This window comes from Condylura cristata, unplaced genomic scaffold, assembly GCF_000260355.1.
Source record: "Condylura cristata isolate star-nosed mole 26May11 unplaced genomic scaffold, ConCri1.0 scaffold00017, whole genome shotgun sequence".
In the NCBI taxonomy this organism is placed as follows: Eukaryota; Metazoa; Chordata; class Mammalia; order Eulipotyphla; family Talpidae; genus Condylura; species Condylura cristata.
In genome coordinates, this window is record NW_004567118.1 from 34,206,595 (window position 1) to 34,220,433 (window position 13,839).

The following is a 13,839-nucleotide window of genomic DNA, read 5'->3' on the forward strand; positions in this document are numbered from 1 at the left end:
GGGCGGGCTGCGCCAGTCTCGGAGCCGCGCGGAGCCGACTCGAGCCACGCCGAGCGGCGCCGGGCGAGGCGGCCGACCCCTGAGTACCCATGCTGCTGACGCTGCTCTGGGGCTCCCTCTTCTTCCCCGGGCTCTTCGCGCTCTGCACCTGGGGGCTGCGACGCGCGCTGCCGGAATGGACCGACTCCGACTGCGCGATGATCAGCACCAGGTACGGGGCGAGGCCGGGAGCCGCCTGCCCCACCCGGCGGCGCGCAAGCTGCACGGCGGCCCGACCCGGCTGCGCCCGCCGCTGCGCTGCGCCGTGCTGAGGGCGGAAAAGGGGGGCGACAGGAAGCGAGGGGGCTGCCTCCCTGGTTCCTTGCCCCTCTCCGCCGCTCTGGCCACAGCTCTCGGAAGACCCTGTGCATCCGCCCCGGAGGGAGCGAGGAGGATGGGCAGGGCTGCCCACGTTGGTCAGGATGCGGGAGGGAAGCTTGCTTACCCGCCTTGCCAGCTGCTCTGGGGGTCCGGGGCGCGGCGGCCCCACCATTTTTCTCACCGCACTGGCAGCCTAGGGAAGATCAGTTGTAGAGTTTGGGCTTTCTGCTGCCTACAGGACTGGTTGAATGTGATATTCTCCCCCCTCTTTCCTGCCCCACGTTAGGCTGGTTTCTTCAGTGCAGGCTGTGTTGGCCACCGGCTCAGGGATCGTCATCGTCCGCTCCTGTAGCGACGTGATCTCCGACAGGTAACATCCACAGCCAGGTGAAAGCAGCACAAGCCACAGCGCTCAACTGTTTTCGTAATTCTCATATTTTCGTGGCACCCCGGCCCCAGTTCTTTATCAGTGCGCGCTGCTAGGTCGCTGGTTAATGGGAAGACTTGGGTACCGTAATTAGTTCTTTCTCCTGTCCCAACGACCTCTTTGAGTTTTGCCAGTTTAGGAGAAAGTCAAGTGAAGAAGTGCTAGGGAACAACAGTTTGTCTGTGTTAGGTGGCAAGTGAGAGGACAGTATGGTCCACTGAAGCTAGTTCTTTATGAGATAGGTAACTGTGAAAATTACCCAGAAATGGGAGTACAGCCCTTGGATCTTTTAAGTAGGCTTACTGGGGACCATTTAGTGGCTTGATATGTCCAGGGCAGTTAGCAGAGCCTCCCTATGGATAGGAATGAGTCCTCGGCTTCTTTCTTACAAATGCTTCTATTGTCTTTCCTCTGGGTTTGCTAATGGTGATGAAGAAGGGCTTTCAGAACACCAACTTATAGTGTAACAAATCATAAAATCACAATGCAACTTATAGTGTAACAAATCATAAAATCACAATGCTATGTATATAGCATTTAGGTCTGGGCAATGGTAGTGCTTTAAAAAAAAAAAAAAAAAGTCACCTGCCTTCCCAGAACCACTCTTACTTTCTCCCAAGTTGACTAGAAGATAGTCAAATATGCAGGCAAAGTCTAGTAGCTTTCCCCGTCTTTTTCTCCTAATAACTTTACAAAGTGTCCTCCTTTTCACCTATTGAGACTGGAGAGGGAGGGGTGCCTGAGTGGCTTGCAAATTTAGTGCCTGGATCTTACTTGGGATTAATCTTGCATCATGATTTTTGTACTTTTCTTCTTTTGCCTCTTTTTAGAGAAAACCAGTCAGAGAATGGTAGGTGCTGAGAGTTAGAATTAATGCTCTCTGTCACATACAGTACAGGCTAGCAGCTTTTGCTTGCCTGGGTTCAAATTTTATCTTAATGGAACATTTTCTCATCACTGCCCCCAGTTTGTCAGCTTCAACTTAAGACCAGCCACCTTTGCAAAAAACTAAACAAATGCGGCCCCAGAACACTCGCTCAAGTTGATATGGGGGCAAGCAACAGGCAACCACTGCACATTTCAGGAAAAGATATTTGCCGACGGTTAACTTTCAATTCTATAGCACCATTGTTGTGTTTCCCCCTCAGAAGCTGTGTGTGTTGTGCTTGAGCATGGTGGGAAACCTGAGTTTGGATTTCAGGCCCCTCCTTTTTGTGTATCTTTAGATTTTCTGTTTGCAAGAGAGAAAGATGCCACAGTTCTGTGTGCTCTCCCCTTTACATGTATGCACAAGGATGCTCAAAAGATAGCTAGACTGTAAAGACCTTGGGGGTTCCTACACATTCAAGTTTTTCAATATATGTCTTATGCTATCACTCAGAGTATTCATAGAGAGGAAGAGGTATCTGTAGAGACCCCCCAACTATATGCAGAATGTGGTGTAGGGCCAAGGATTTCATCAAATTCATAAAGAGGTCCATCCAGATCCCTAAAGGTTGGGGGGGGGGGAATCGCAATTCTAGGCAATTTTCTCAGTTTAAGTACCTCTATTTTAGGAACTTTGACTTTTTGTATTTTTAATTCTCACAATAAATTTGTCAGGGAAGGTAAGGATTATTATCTTCATTTGACAAAGAAAACTAATTGGTAGCTAAGATTATAATCCAGATCTCTTGCTAATAACTCTTCAGAGCATTCTACCTACCAGCCACAATTTCAGAGCTTATGATATTGCAAAATATTAAAACCCTCAGCTCTGCTCAAGGGGAAAGGCCAGTTATATTTCAACAGAACTTTCAGTAGGTCTTCATAGTTATTTCGCTTGGAATTGCTTCAGGAAAGCAAAGGAGACTATAAGTGGGCAGTAGAATAAATATAGCATCATTTTTCCTAAATGGATGCTGACTAAATTCTCAACCTACACATATATTGCATTTGCTGTTAGTTACTGGGTTACCTATTTCATTCTTTATTACTTTTATTTTATTGCATAGAAGAACTGTAGGCCAGAGGTGTGGGGGGGTGAAAAGATTCACCAGAGACTGCTCCCAGTGGGGAGCAGAAATGGTGGAGCTATTGGAATACACTGTTGAGGGGAGCAGTGGGCGAGACAGAAGAGGTTTGTGGGCCATGTATGGATTACCTCCCTGGCCAGGGATTAAACTCAGGCAGCAGTGGTGATAGCACTGAGATAACCCCTATGCCACCAAGGAGGCCCCTTTTATTAATTATTTACTTATCTTGTGGTGAATGTAGAATCATTCAGGAGCAGAAACTTGAATGTCACTCTTTGTAGAATATATTCTCCGTATTGCAGTTCAGGGGACTGGCTCCTCAAGAGGTCAGCTGAGACAAAGTCAAACATGCAGAATTGAGGGCCCTGGGGATACCAGTTAGAATTTCTGCAGAGCCCTTAATAAGCACTGCAGGTGATTCTGATGTTCAGGTAGTTTGAAAACCATAAAACTAAATTGTTTCTTCTACCTAAACATGGGTGCTCAATAAAAATTTGCCAACTAGCCCTTCCAGCATACTGCATGATTTATGTTTAGGTTTTTTTCACTAAGTTTTTTATAGATTCTTTTGGGGGGGAATTATATAAATTCTAGGGACTTCCTTTCTAATCTGCTCTGGGGTGCTGATAAACGATCATCTGTATCCAGCACATAGTGCTTCAGCCTCTTTGGACAAGTAAATGGGACACTATCTTTTGTCCAAGCTTCTCTATTGGTATGTAATTGCTGTTAGGTAGTCCTTGAGTTCCAGAGTGGTACTGGGGTTTTATTGCTAAATTGTAAAGAAAATGGCCAGGGTTGTTTCCCAGAAACTCCCCAGTGAACGGCTGTATGCAGATACAAGAGTTAACTCCCAATTGTTGAGCAACTGAGTGGAGTTAAACTGGAAATATTGGATTTGGGATTTGGGACGCCTTCCAAGTCAGTTTCTTGGTGGGGCTGTTAACTCACTTATATATAATCTATATCACAGTAAAGAATATCACAAAATGCCTGACAATCAATTACAAATGAGCAGCTAAACCAGTATTGCTGATAGCAAGTCATTCAAACGTACTCAACATACTCATAAGTGAGTTCTTCTGCTTTTGACACTTACAAATTTGCCCTGTGATTTAGAGTAGAATGTTTACTCTTATTTAGCAGTTTCAGCATCTTTATTATCTGATGGATAAATAAAGTTGGAATAAAAATAGCTGGTTAAATGCAAACTGAAGGGATTGTGTTTGAAAAGAGGTTGGCTTTGGGCCTTTATAATTGTTATCCATAATTATTTCATGGACTATTCATGTGCTTTCTTTCAGGCACTGGCTTGCCCGAGAATATGTCTGGTTTTTGATTCCATACATGATCTATGACACCTATGCCATGTACCTCTGCGAATTGTACCGAACCAGAGACCAGAACCGCAGAGATACCCTTTCTATTTTTCGAAACTTCCTAAGTAAAAATCGCCTCATGATCACGCACCATGCGGTCATTCTGTTTGTCCTTGTGCCGGTCACACAGGTATGACTGCCCAGGACAGCCACCAGCAGCCTTGGCCACTCGTTTCTCCTACTGAACAAACATCTCATCATTTCTCCCCAGGTCCACTTCCGTACCAAAAGTCCAGCCAATAAGGAAGAGAAATGGGAAGGCAGACAGGAAATTAGTCATTTCTTAGAGACTACCAAGTGACAGGCTTTCATTTAAAGTTCAAGGCTTTCTACTAATTAAAATTTATTTGAAAGAATTAGAAATAATAATTAGATGTTAGTTGCCCTATAGCATAGATGATGAAACTAGGGCTCTAAGTGTTTAACTTAATCACCTTCAATGATGCTAAGTGACAGCTGCTTATCCATGTTATACTGCTTTCCTGAACAGATGAAAGGAGAGGCAGAGTATATTACATTGCCTAAAAAGTCTCTCTTGACTTCCTTGGGACCCTAACATCTCGCACAGGGCCTGGCACATACTTTGTTGAGCTTAACAGGCTAAGTGCCCTTGGCATGACTAAGTTAGATACCCAAAAGTAAGCTACAAGAGTTCCTTCTGGCTAACATTGAAATTCAGAGAAAGCCAATCTGAATTTGCCTCTGCATCCTGGGGATTCAGTCATCAGAGTCCTATTGCCAGGGAAGCAGACTCACCCATTTAGCATCTCTGCCCTTCATAATCTCCTTTTCAATAACCATAGTTAGTATTCCTGCCAATGGTTCCTTAACCCCTATTATTTATTTCCCATTTTTCCTCTTTTTATCTGCAGAAACTTAGGGGAGAGCTGGGGGACTTCTTTGTGGGCTGCATCTTCACAGCAGAACTGAGCACTCCATTTGTGTCGCTGGGCAGAGTTCTGATTCAGGCATGTATGAAGGAAATGGGAGAACTAGCAGAGGGAGCAGACACTGTTGTTTTGGTAGCTTGTGGGGTTTGGAGTAATCCCTTAGTGCTCGCCCTCTGTGAATTTTAATAGCAGCTTATCATCATGACTTTTTCCAATTATTATCTATGGTTATAGCCCACATGTTGTATTTATCAAGTTGTGATTGTTTTATTACTGTATATGCCAAGTGTTTATTGTGAAGCTTGGTGTGCATATTTTTGAAAAGTAAGAGAGAAAGCCTGGAGCAGACTTCGGTTGGTCATCTGAGCCAGTGGAGATGAAACTGCACATTTGATTCAAATTTGATACAGTTCTACATATATATTTTTTCCTGGCCACAGATTTTCTCTAGTCCACTATTCCTATACTCCTGTCAGCTGGGTGACTTAGGTCAAACCCATCCTCAGGACTGGAGAAACTATGAGGTTGCTTACATATAGAAACACAGCAGCACCTAATCTTTTCTGCAAGTGTCAGAGAGTAAATGCAGGGTTACTGTTGTGGGACTCAGGTACTCACTCCCAGCAGCCCCAGCCTCCTCATGACTGTTCTCCTTCCCTAATCTTTTACAGCTAAAGCAGCAGCATACCCTTCTATACAAGCTGAACGGAGTCGTCACGTTGACCACCTTCCTTTCCTGTCGGATCCTTCTTTTCCCCTTCATGTACTGGTCTTATGGTCAACAGCAGGGACTAAACCTGTTCCAAGTGCCATTCCATATCCCTTTCTTCTGCAATGTGGCCAATGCCTTCCTCATTGCTCCCCAGATCTACTGGTTCTCCCTGCTGTGCAAGAAGGCAGTGCGGCTCTTTGACAGTGCCCCAGCCAAAAAGGACAGCTAATCGCTGCCAGGAGTCAGACAGTGGGGGTGCATCCTCATACTAGCTGCCTTTTTGCTCAGTATTCCATGGACCAAGTTGTGCCCTGGGGAGTCTCAGCCTTTTGAGGGTTTGAGCAGAAGGACTTGAGTTTTTCTAAAGAATATTGTATTACCTCCCTCTTTGAACCTGCCCTTTTTGCAAAAACACCTTTTTCTTAGTAGCAACTATTGGGTCTTGTCAGACTTTTTATCAACAGAATGATGTTTTAATGCAGGACCAAGTTTCCTTCTTTGGGGTTTATCTCAAGAGCTCTGAGGGGTAGCATTGGGGCATGGAAAATGTGGACCTGGGTGATAAATGTCTGGGTACCCGCCTGGCCCTAATTATCAGTGGCTCCCCACCTTTCCAACCACATATGGCAGTGGATACATGAACTAGGCCAGCAGTGATGATTTGGTTTTTGAAATAATTTGTGATAGTAGTTTTATATTGTTTACTAGCCAACCCATGGGTTGTCTCATCCTGGGGACAACCTTGAATTCTCATGCCAGCTGACTTCCAATCAGAAGCCTCACTGAAGTAAAAGGCAGGGATGGGAGCCTGAGGCACCTGAGAAAGTAGGGAGGCCAAAAGGTCAGCACCTTTGCAGCCCTGTTTGGTTAAGACCAGTGTCAGACTTGTGAATTTGTCACAAATCTTTCCTTTTTAGCATACCCCCATATCCACTTGCACAAGGTACTCAAAACACTATTGGGGTGAAGTGAAATGGTGACTACTCACTGTAACTCCACTGTAACTTGATGCTGTCCTTTCCATGAAGTGGCAATGGACTCATACTCCAAACTGCATCTGCCTCCTGCTAAGCCAGAGCAAGTGGCCCAAACCCTGTTTCTTTGTGGGTACAGCACCACTCACTACAGAAGTCTGGAAAGCAAGAGTGCAAGACAGCCCTGGCCAAAATATATCCTGTGGACTGACTCCTTCAACCATTTGCAAATAGGATCCTTTGGTGCCAACACTAATTGTTCCTAATCCATTTGGATGGGTTTTAGAAACTGCTATCATGAAGTTTTTTTTCTCAAGAGGAAGTGAAAAAGTAGAGTTTAAAGTGCCTTTTAATTCATTGGACATGAACTTTTAAAGTACTGAATTGTGTGTCTCAACTTTTGACTATTTCAGTCTTAATGGGTGCCATTTAAAACACATAAAGTGCTGTAATTTTTTTTTTTTGTACTGTTTTGTTTACTATGTCTATCTTACAAATCATCCCTGTGGTGATTAAACTGCACTAATATTTCCCAGCTTATTCTCATTTTTGAGCTACAGCAAGACCAGCTTCCTTTAAGGGGCATCCTGTGACCTAGCTGGCTCCTACATACTATTGCACGTGTTTGTATACGTGTAACCGGGAAAATGGGTAGATACATTGATGCTTTTGGCCCCCAGGAAGACCTAGCTCCTACCTTCCTCCAGATAAGCCAGAGTGGTCCAATTCCTGTTCCAATGTGGGTACAGCACCACTCACCACAGAAGTCTGGAAAGCAAGAACGCAAGATATTCTGGGAGGGTGGAAATGTAATTGCAGGCCACAGAACCAGCCCAATTTAGGTGGGGGAGGGAACCTGAGTAATACACCATTTTGAGTGAGCATGTGGATAGGAAGGTGCTGACTGGGCATATTCTATTCCTTCTTTGCATCCCAAACTAAATACCCTACCACCAAGAGCAAGTTCTCACAGTTCTGTAATATACCCTAGATGGCTTAAGTTCACATCTTTATGCTTCTACACACACCATTCCTTGCTCCCGCTGTCTTCAAAACCATGACAACTCGCCCCAGGCAGAAGATAATTACAACCCGTACTTTAATCACATCTTTGCTTTGCTTACCAGACCTTGTTTTAGCATAGCCCCTTCTGGCTCTGTAGAATGGATGAGTTAAGACTGTAAGGCAGAAGTCCTCAATTCAGAGGACACCTTCCTGAGGTCATTAATCACTCTCTACCATTTAATTTTCTTGAGCTGGTCTACTCCTTTTATGAGACAGGTCTCTTTGGGCCCACAAGTCGCATTGACAATTAGTGGTAGAATGGAGTTCTATTCCTAGGGCTGCCCTTTTCAAGAGAACCATGAAATGATTCTTTAAGAGGGGAGGGTTTCAGTGCAAAGAAACACAACATACATACCTGATAATTTTCTTGGCTGGATGACCTCACCTTTGGACATCAAATTCTAGGGGTCTGCTTATGAATCTATTCCAGCTCAACTTGGTAACTTTAAGACTAGCTAAATCTGATTACAGAGTATATAGAGGCGGAGATTACTGATGAGAAAGATGCAAAAGAGACAAGATGAAACTCAAGAATTTTATTATAATTTGTATGTTACAAATACCTAAGAAACTATTTTCTTTACATGGTAATTGCCATAGACTTTTTAGCTTGTATACAATTTCACATAACTGAAAAGTTTTTGTTTCTTAGCATTAATCCCTACAGACCCCACCACAATGAGGCCCATCTGTTTCCTCATCTGCAAAGGTCAGAAATTGCTGATCTTCTGCAGCAGGGTTTGGCGCCGCTCTTCAGGACTAATGTTCTCTGCGATGGACTTTAAGAAGCGCTGCTCATTTACCTTCTGGAGCAAGGAGCTAACAGAAAGATTGGCCTTGCTCAGGGTTTCATAACAGGTGAGGATTTCTAAGGCCAAAACATAGAGCGGTTCACATACCTCTTGGTGAAGCATGGCCATGATGTGCAGAACATGGCAGAAAATCTGGGTATAACAAAATAGGCTCTCCTGGGTCAGGTCATGTTCTTGTCCTTGCACCCAAGGGCCAACTGACTGTATCAACCTAACTGAGTCCAGGAGGTTGGTCAAACTGCTACAAAGGAGCTTGACCACGTGGCTCCAGCCATCCATAGGAAGCCAATTACAACAACTCTGGCTGCAGAGAAACTGGAAAACCCGCAGGTAGAGTACAGAGAGTTGTAGCTCCTGGGCAAAGGGCTTCAGGTTGAGCAGAGGAACAAACTGAATATATTCCAGGCTGTAAGGGACATGCAGGAGCTGTTTCTCCAACAGTCTCCTGGTCAACTGGTGGAGGTACTGCCACTCCTGAGGGCTACACCAAGGCATGACTTGCACTAGAACGACTAGAAAGCCCTTGCTGAACAATCTGACTTCCTCAGGGTTGCTCAGGTCCACTACCAGGAGGGAGAGCATCTGCTCAGAGATGCTACTGGAGATACTGCAGCACTCCATCCAGGCAAGCAGCCCAGTGCCTGGCCCATACCCAGGGTGGGCCTGGGAGGTCCACTCATCATCAGACAGCTTACAGATTTCAAAAAGGGTGGCTGGCACTTCACACTTGAAGTGGCCCTCAAAGAAGTTCTTTAGTCGTAGGCCCACAGTCCAGTCCAGCTGTTCCAACTTCCGGTGAAGCCAGGAGAGGGATTTAATCCAAGTGTCTGGGGAGAAAGTCTCAGCATTGGCTAATACAGTCTCACAGAGGAGGTCTAGGATATGGATCACCAGATCCTTCCCATCCAAAGACAGGCACCGCTTCTCCTTGGGGAGCTGCCAGTATTTGCTGAAGCCATCCAGGAGCTGGCACAAACTGAAGATGAGGGGGAACGGGGAGCAGCTCTGGAGCCAGTATTCTTCTAGGCACACATTTGCTTCAAGAGTCTGGATGAAGATCTTCAGACAAAGATCTACTTCTTCAACATCAAGCATCAAGAAAGGCAGGACAAATTCCTTTAGCACCTCATCTGGCTCAAGAAGAGCAGCGACTGGAATCCCTTGGGGCTTCACAGGATTCATCAGGCAGCTCAAGAACTCCAGAAACTGCTTTTCTTCCTTGGGTGTAGCGAACTTTCTCCAGACTGTTTCTTTGAGGCAAGATACCACAAAAGTGGAGGATGGATTTGGGCCCTGCTCTTCTGTGAACCTAAGGGCAGGGAAAGCAGTGAGAATCTGAGCCAGGAACTTGTGGGTGCCAAGATGGACCACAGCCATGCTGCACATCTTCTTCACTGTGATCTCTGGACACAGTATCACCAGACGGGCCACTGAAGCCACAGCTTTAGCCAAGCCCTGCTCAGAGGCACTCTGTGCAAGCTGGTTGAAGGTCGTATTGAGATCTTCCTGAAAACCCTCCAAGTAAGCCAACAGCTTCTCAGAGAGGCCCTTTCGCCCCCAGGAAAGCAGGACTCCTGAGAGGACTTTATTTTTATCTGGCAGCGAGAGGTCTGCATAGCATTCCAGGATCAAGTTGATCACTTGTTTGATCTGCAGTTCCGAGATGGCTCTGTCTATTGTGCTGACTTCCACCACTGTCTCCAGCAGCTTTAATACCAAGTTTGGCTCTTGGAAGAGAGCCTGGTTATTAACCAGGCAGGCCAGCCACTCATCTGAGAAGGCCCACTTCTTCTCAGCAGCGAAAATATAGCACATTTCCATATGTCGATCCATCTTCTGCTCAATGATGGCCATGGCAATGGAGGCAGTGATATCCTTCTCAAAGCCCTTGTTCTTCAGCACCCTGTTCGTTTTCCTTAGGAAGTCTCCGACACACTCTGCCAACTCCGAGACTATCTGCCTCTCCTCCTTGGACAAGTTGGTGGTATCGAGGTAGAGTTTCAAGTTCTGGCTAAAGGAAGTCAGACTGTCACACAGCCGGTAGCTGTCATAATTTGTCCCCTGGCTGCTGTTGAGCATGGCCTGCAGCTCCTCTCCCCACTCCCGCAGGAGGCTACGCATGAACTCAAACCCGACAAAAATCGTCTCGCTTGGGAGCCTGGCCAGTGAAGTCAGGCTGACATCCCGTTCTGCCTCCTTTACTTTCTCTACCAGTGCCTGTTGGTGATAAGGATTCTGTGTGTCCGAATTCCACACAGAGATCACTGTGGCCAGTTTGTCTAGATACACCGTTGCAGACACTTCCTGCGGATCGTCCTCCATCAGTGCAAACACAGTCAGCATGTCAGCCAAGTTGGCTAATGCGCAGCACTTCATCCCAGGGCATAGGATTCTACTCTGGATTTGCTTCAGCCCAGTGAGCAGCATAGTCAACAAGGGCATGGTAGGACACACATCTGGGTCTGACTTAAACCTCTTTGGAGGATGGGCGAACTCATCTGAAGAGGACATGTACTTATGGGCCATTGTCCTAAACTGAGAGAGCAGGGGGTCCTGCTGATTGACCTTATGCTTCATCATTTCCCACCAGACATTGAGGAAGAAGGCCACATCCTTTGAAGACGTATCAATAGTCATGTGTTCCAAAAAGCGCTCCAGCTCTGTGCGGCAGATGGTGGTGGGCAGGGCCATCAGGAGCTGGATAAAGAGCCCTGAGGCTTCCAGGGACTTGAGTAGCTCAAAAAGGACTGTGTGGTTGATGGTAGGGATCATGTTACCTACTGAGAAGAACACATCTTCCTGCCACCGAGTTTCAGTGTCTGAAGGGGTAGGAGGGTAGGGCTGAAGAACCTTGGCCCAGATGACGATCAGAGCTTTCTTCTTCCAGGTAAAGGGCTGGGAGTGTGCTGTGGCTGAGATCTCCTTCAAGGCCTCCACGATCGGCCGCCCAACACGTTCCCAGTCAGACTTTGTCATGTCTGCCAGTGCTTTGGGGTGAAACAGCTGTTCGGCCAGCAAGAAGCCCCCATGCAGAATAGTCATTTCTTCACAGATATTCACGGGTCCTACACAGAGAGAAGTTGAATAAGACACCGTGTAGTGAAAAGATGAAGAAGGAATGATTCTGAAGGTCACTACAGAGCTGCAGTCAAAAGAACTTAGCTGGGATATAAACGGATCCCAAGCTCTCAAACCTGGAACTGGAAAGACAATCAGTACCACCAGAAAGAGGCAACAGAGGAGGGCTGAACAGGTCTGGAGGGAAAAGTACACAGCTGGTTACTTGAAGTTTGAGGTAGAACATTAAGGTAGACGTGTCCTCCAGTCAAGGAAATGCAGAGTTGAAACACTGGAGGAAAGTCAAGGCCAGGAATGTGTTTCAGAGAGGTTTCTGCCCCAAGGGGAAGGGACGGTACAACCAATGAAATAAATGAGCTCCTGACGTTAGGCCTTCCACCAAAGGAGAAAGGATTTAAAGACAGGTAACACAAGGCCAGCACCAAAATACAGGCCCACCAAGTATACACTGCAGGGTAGGACGACTGAGTTAAGTAGCAGACTCAATAAATGTTACTTTCCCCAACCTTTCATTGATGACAGGACTAGAAACTTGTTACTATTCTTCACCTTTGCCAACTCTGATGCAGGACAGCACATAGGTCTTTCTCGGGTATATTTCCTTTAGGCCCCCAAATGAAGAGTTTAAACACTGTTCAGTATTCAGTATTCCTGACTCCTCTCCCTTTTCCCAGGGTCCAGAGAAGCCAACCTCCCCATTATTTCTTCCCTCCCCCAGCACATCTACACAGGTCAGGAGCCAGCAGACAGAATCCAGACTCCTGTAAGGACTATCTGGTCCTTTTATTTGTGGAAGCAGCAAAAAGCTAAGGGATTAGCACTTATGCACCTGAAGGCAACTCACCTAGGCCACCAGCAACTATTAGATTATTCAAGAGATCTCTCTAGGGTTCTGGTCATTTCTGACTCAGGTTCTTTTCCCAGGATCTCCAAAAAGTGTTCCCTATGACTCTAAATTTAATAATATTGTTCTACCAACTCAGTTGTTTGGCCGCAATACCTATCTTCCAAATACAGTTAGTACATACATGTCCCCAAAGCAGAAAATGGGGAGGGGGGCTCCCCAACCGTTTTATTACTACTGGTAAACTGGTGCTTGTGAATGTCCATTCCTCATTTTTATCTAGAGCGTACTCGATGTCAGTCACTGTGCTAGTCATACACATTATGAGCCTCAGAAGCAATCTGATGTTACCACGACAGAGTAGTGGGGTGGGGACAGAAATCCCCACAGCTGCAGGAATCTAAACCCTAAGCTGTACCATTCCACCACTGAAAAGTTAACTGGGTACACTTCTCCAGTCTACTTATTACCGGCAGAAAGTGCGTCTCTCCCCAGACCTCCCTGAAAAGTGTCCTTAAATACATGTCCGGTAAGATGGGAGGCTGGGCAGTCATGGCTTTATACCAGCTCCGCCTCCTGCAGCCCTTGCTCCGAGGATGGCATGTGCCAGCTCCCCTCCTCACAACTGCTAACCTGATGAACGCTAACTAAATGCAAGGCACTGCACCGGCCTGCATACACGTGAGCTCAGTGAAACCCCCAATCTCTCCAAAGTGGGTGGATACCTATCACCCGCTTTATCAATGAGGACCTCACGAGTCTGAGACACTTGCTCAAGAATTTCCGGGGTATCCGGGCCTTCCGGGGACATCCTCCGAGTACAGCCTTTCCCAGAGCACACGCCCCAAACCCGTCCACTTTCAGAAACTCTGAAATCCCGCCGGCTCCTCACGTGGGGAGGACCCGGGAGGCAGAGGCGGGCCAAGCCGCGGCGCAGCCCGGCCTCTCCTCCCGCCCTCCAAACACCTCCCCGACCCGGAGTCTCCCTGAGCCCGGGTCCGCTCAGCACCGCCCTGCCAGCCGTTGAGGAACGCGGTGAGGCGGGCCCGGGGCTGGGGAGCCGAGACACCCACCTAGGTCCATGGCGGCGACGCTGGCGGCGGCGCGGCCCGCCCCTCCCCCACAAGAGCGCGCGTGCTGCGCAGGCGCCACGGCACAATGGGCGGGGCCAGGGGGCGGTACAATAGGCCGCGCCTCTGTCCCCTCCTACAGTCTCAGCTCCGGCTCCGCGCGGTCCTCACCAACCTGCCCGCGGTGCCGAGGCCCCAAGCCCAGCGCGCCCC

The 13,839-nt window shown here is 47.1% G+C and overlaps 2 protein-coding genes across 2 annotated transcripts; one reads left to right on the forward strand and one right to left on the reverse strand.

The window, feature by feature from the left end:
* Nucleotides 1-13: 13 nt before the first annotated feature.
* FAM57A (family with sequence similarity 57, member A) lies at nucleotides 14-7,274 on the forward strand. Its single transcript, XM_004685140.2, has 5 exons — nucleotides 14-211; nucleotides 647-730; nucleotides 4,107-4,311; nucleotides 5,054-5,149; nucleotides 5,743-7,274. The coding sequence occupies exons 1-5, from the start codon at nucleotides 90-92 to the stop codon at nucleotides 6,010-6,012; spliced, it is 777 nt and encodes a 258-aa protein (XP_004685197.1). The 5' UTR covers nucleotides 14-89; the 3' UTR covers nucleotides 6,013-7,274.
* Nucleotides 7,275-8,343: 1,069 nt separating this feature from the next.
* GEMIN4 (gem (nuclear organelle) associated protein 4) lies at nucleotides 8,344-13,657 on the reverse strand. Its single transcript, XM_004684809.2, has 2 exons — nucleotides 13,630-13,657; nucleotides 8,344-11,699 (listed from the first exon to the last, which is right to left on the reverse strand). Exons 1-2 carry the CDS (start codon nucleotides 13,637-13,639, stop codon nucleotides 8,533-8,535), a joined length of 3,177 nt encoding a protein of 1,058 aa, XP_004684866.2. The 5' UTR covers nucleotides 13,640-13,657; the 3' UTR covers nucleotides 8,344-8,532.
* Nucleotides 13,658-13,839: the final 182 nt, after the last annotated feature.

Bases quoted from the DNA above. Each gene is read 5' to 3' on its own strand.
- FAM57A (XM_004685140.2), top strand. From the start codon at position 90: ATGCTGCTGACGCTGCTCTGGGGCTCCCTCTTCTTCCCCGGGCTCTTC. The intron at 731-4,106 runs GTAACATCCACA...GCTTTCTTTCAG, and splicing joins AGCGACGTGATCTCCGACAG to GCACTGGCTTGCCCGAGAAT. The intron at 5,150-5,742 runs GCATGTATGAAG...AATCTTTTACAG, and splicing joins TGGGCAGAGTTCTGATTCAG to CTAAAGCAGCAGCATACCCT.